General features: G+C 42.1%; 1 protein-coding gene across 1 annotated transcript in view; it reads left to right on the top strand.

Moving 5' to 3' along the window:
- Positions 1-4,257, top strand: part of LOC306915076 (RNA binding protein fox-1 homolog 3-like) — a gene marked incomplete at both ends in the record, with an annotated part of 61,734 nt that extends 57,477 nt beyond the window's left edge. Inside the window, 3 exons of the mRNA XM_079492321.1 lie at positions 227-290; positions 827-905; positions 4,213-4,257. Of these exons, the coding sequence (XP_079348447.1) occupies positions 227-290; positions 827-905; positions 4,213-4,257 (188 nt within the window). The remainder of the gene's footprint in view (positions 1-226; positions 291-826; positions 906-4,212) is intronic.
- Between the last annotated feature and the right edge of the window lie 523 nt (positions 4,258-4,780).

Below are 4,780 nucleotides of genomic sequence, written 5' to 3'. Positions count from 1 at the left end.
CATGTTACGTCATGATGATGTACGATGATAAGAGTGCCCCTCACTTCACACAGGTGTGATGTTTCCCTCCTACACCAAATCTAATGACGGAAATAGCTGATCTACAGTACATTCTTCAGCTGTGAGCTTGTAGATTGGCCATTGTCACAGAATGTTCCACCCCAGAATATATATTAGGGGTCATTGTATTTAATAGGTGAGTAGACCTCTGTTGTGATGCCCACAGAGATGGTGGTAGAGGCCGCTCTGCAGGCCAGCACGAGCTCTGAGAACAACATGACAGCATGGCAGTGCTGCAGTGCACGGCCACTTCTCAATCTCTTTGACAACAAATTGCCGGTTTAAAGTGACCTTGTACAGACCGGCTGTTTTTGCTTAATGTTTCCACCGAGAACAGGCATGCTGGGGTTCAGGTGGTTTGAGTGCAGGGTTAGAATATATAATAGTTATGCATTTGCAGAGGTGGCCGGAAGATATGAGTCATGATGACAAGGCAGGAAAGGAAGAGACTGTATGCTGGCCGTACAGGCATGTGATGATACATTATCCATACTGTATGATTACACAGTTTAAGCATGACGTATAGTCATCCAGTGAGATCATGTCAGATGAATTATACTTAAACAGTTTTATTCTGTATAGTCTCCCGATAAAGAGAACACGATGACGCAAAAATATCTATGCACCATCATATCTATATGCCTATGCAGATGGGAGTGGAAAAGGTACTGATTCTGCGGTGTGTGACAAACCTCCAATATATTATTATAACAAGGTCATATAGAGAAATATAAAAATGTATCCCTCCTTCCTATGTTTTTTCCAGTTACGGCAGAGTCTATGCAACAGCAGACCCATATCACCACGCGCTTGGTCCTGCACCCACATACAGTGTGGGCACTATGGTAAGTCTGCTCTCTCTATGTGCATCCTATGTTACAGTACACTACGGCCACCCTATAACACATTTATTGTGTGGATACAAGCCTGACCAATTATTGTAAGCCATGTACAAACTGAATATGATTAGAGACTGCCGTCACAGACTGTGAGAATAAAGTACAATACGGACTGTGTCCTTGTTGTACTATCACTGAGCTGCAGTACTGTGTGTAAACGTGCTATATTTAGTGGATAGCGACTGTAAAGGTAGGTTGTACATAAATGTTCTGACGACATGGAAGATGCTGTATCAGTTGTATCATTCCTGTAAAAATGTGTGTTTCCCTCTGTGAGCGATCCGTTTTAATGTTTAATGTGAGCTCTTGCCACTTCAGTAAATGAAAAAGGCACGTTGCCTTATTCTCAAACTCCCCATTCAATTTCATTGGCCTGAAGCTGCTTGCTTCGAATCCCACCGAGACTGTGAATTCCTCCCCACGAGGAGGAAGGAGTCTCTGAAAAAAATTCGAGGGGAGACAGTCGAATGGTTAATGTTTGTTTTTAGCTAGCTTTGCAGCTAACATCAAAGATGAAAAAAAAAAATTCTTCGAAAAAAAGAAAGAAAGAAAAAGGGGAAGTACAATTTGTTTTCATTCGCCGAGTGTGGGTAGGGACTTCCTCCAAAGATTAACGACCATCCAGTGCGTGCTTCGACGTGTCGTGGGAGATTAAAGTAAGAGGGGGAGAAAGAGAAAGATAGACGAAGAAAGACAGAAAGAAAGAAACAGAGAAAATGATTTCATGGTACCAAGCTCGCTGTCGCTGGAGATGCTGATTGGCCCACAACGTTGGAGCGCAGACAGATGAGAGGAGTGCTGTGTGCCGACATGCTTGTGACGGCGGAAAGCGCACCATACTCCCCAACGGCCCCCCCCCCCCCCCCCCCCCCCACGCACCTCCCTAAACCCCTCAATCCCCCACTCCAGCCCCAGCCCTCGTGCAGCTGCTAGCTAAAAGCCTTCATTAATTACGACCATTTTTTTTCTCTTCATTTACTTAATTAAAACTGTGGCCTGTGTTTTCCTCCTTATTACTCTTTCTTCTCTTTCTCTTCCTCCAAAATTGTCCTCCCTTTTTCCCGAGATGTCATGTAATGTAACGTAGCGTACATACACTGCACATTATTTTAGATATTTTCCAGACCTCATAAGTTATAACAAGAACAGAACTCAAGCTTGTGTTAGAACTTCACCTCGGCTCACACACTGCACTGTAGCCCCAATTTGGAGCGGGGAAAAAAAAGAAAAACTTTTCTGAGATCAATCTCGTCAGATGTAATTAATAACAGTCGCGTTGAGAAGGGTAGGGATGACGTGCAAAGAACCTTGAACCTTCAGCTTTTCCAGTCAAGCTGAGATGAAATCCTAATGAGTCAAACGACCATGTGCCTTGTGCAGTCTCCTCCTCACCATGCAGCCTTCTGTTTTAACCCATTGATGCCTGGTGCAACCTATACGTTGTTCTACCCTTGATGCCGGCGCGCTCTCTGTGTCTCATCAGCTATTATAATTTAGCTATTGAAAAATAGCAGATCTACAAGCTCATAGCGCGCCACCGAGTGGCGCGCTATGAACTTGTAGGTCTGCTATTTTTGAAAAAACATAACTATTTAAAAAAATAATGAATCAAAATTTGAAGGTTTTCAGAAACCTTAGGTCAGGCCCTAGAAGGCGTTCCCAGATTCAGCCTCAGGTATCAATGGGTTAAACACGGGGAGAAAAGACGGAATGTTTTTTTGATTAAAGGTTCCATAGTTAAAAGCCTTTTGCTAATTAGGTCCTGCGAGGCAAACTTCTTTCCCGCTGAACTTTGGTTGTAGCGAGGATAATGCTAGGCGAGGTTAGTGTCGGCTCTGCGAGGAAGCTCAGGATGCGGTCTTTGAGGACCGGGCTGGCTGAGCGTCTGGAGTTCACCACTGAAGCCAGCCAGGCGTGGCCAAACTTCAGTCACTGAGCCATCTTCCATGGCTCAGGGTGAGCATCCAGTGCCAGACAGGGAAAACCACCAGCCCTTTTATGTCTTAATGAACGCTGTTATTCATAATAATGCTTAAAGGACCACTTCACCACTTTTCAACCTATCTTCATATAATAGGTCCTCACTAATAATCATGATAAAATGGCACGATTTGTTTCTACTCAGTCTGTGTCTCATAGGATGGCTGTGGGCAGTTTAGAAACCGTCCTCCAGTGAGGAGTTGAAAAAAATTGCGCCATTTTTTATGATTATTAGTGAGGACCTATTATATGAAGATAGGTTGAAAAGTGGTGAAGTGGTCCTTTAAGAGTAGAATATGTTAATAATTTAAATTAAAACTAATAAAACTAAGGTAAACTCAATTGATCACCTGAAAAGCCTGATCTGATCACCTTGTACATCAAAAAGACCACTATTCCAACAATAGCACAAACACGGCTGATCTACAAGCTCACTACGCGTCACATGTGTGATGTGTTGTGAGCTTGTAGATTGGCTATTTTTGGAATCTAAGAATAAATACATTCTTTAGGAAGACAAATTAACACATAGACTGTCCTGCTATGTACAGTATGTATGTATTTACCCAGAGACAGAACAGAGAGATACATCAGATAACTCATTCAGCTCTTTACAGTAGGATGCAGAAAGACCCGAGTTAGGGAACCACGCTGTGGTCATTAGAACATCAAAAGAATGTTATACATGCTTATGCAGTGTATTTGACTGACCTATTTAAATGAACATCCTATGGTGGGAAACACTATTTGCTATCTCAACTAACAAAAGAATAATTTCATTTATTTCCTTCTTTTTGCCAACTGACTGATGAGCTTCTATCTGGCTGCGAGCATGTGTTACAAATATGCCAGCATTTTTACTAATGATAGCTGCATTCGGAATGCTAACAGCAATAAATAGCCGATTCTAGGCTAGTCAAAGTGCCAAAATCGATGACAGGTGCACCATGGGAAACAGATCGAAATGTTACATATTCCATTTGAAGCAAAGCAGCACATTTAAATGGGCACAAAGTTAAAGATTAGTCACTAATTATAAGCCTTGCCAGGCTTCGTGAACTCTATTATTTAGTGAATGCACAACAAATTACTTTACACTATACAAGTAGTACTTTTTATTCCACAAATGCACTCTCTGAAAGAGCAGCTATAACTGGAAAAAGGGAGGAACATTTCTTGGGGGGAAGGAGAGAAGTTGATCTAATATTAATAATTTGAACCAAGGTTCCTATATTGAATACTGATTGGCGCTTTTTCATCTTTGATGTTGCAGGCTAGCCTTTACAGAGGAGGGTGCAGTCGCTTCACTCCCTACTAGACAGAGGGAGACTCCCCCTCCCCCTTTCCCCAGCAAAACAGACAAAAAAAATATCACTAACTAAACGCCTCCTTCTTCATGGAAAACTAAAACAAAACGCTTCTGGGTGGCAATTCTGACCCTGAAACTCAAGACTCTCGCTGACAAGTTGCTGTCTCATTTTCAAAAGATTTCTCTTAACTTTATGCATTGGCATTGGTGTGCTGTGCTTATTTTGAGAGACAACAAAAAAAAAGAAAGATGCCCTTTGTTACTCTGTGCATTGATTTGAATGTATTTGTTTTTCTTTGATATGTTTATGTACGTTGCTGGAACTGGAAAGAACCAGACAAAGCCCCTGCAGTGCTGCAGCCACAGTAGAGGGTTATAAGGAGGGAGAAAGAAGTTTCAATGCTCTTGCTCTCTTTGCCCTCTCTTTCTCTTAAGTTATTGGGTTTGTAACTCAGCTCCTATGGGGTGGCGCTACTTTTAATTCCATCTAATTTCCTCTGCCGTTATTGTTTCAATTAGTCATTTCTCTCAT

The sequence above is a fragment of the Electrona antarctica genome (genome assembly GCF_951216825.1).
Source record: "Electrona antarctica genome assembly, chromosome: 22".
Taxonomy (NCBI): domain Eukaryota; kingdom Metazoa; phylum Chordata; class Actinopteri; order Myctophiformes; family Myctophidae; genus Electrona; species Electrona antarctica.
This window is presented reverse-complemented; position numbering and strand designations above follow the sequence as displayed.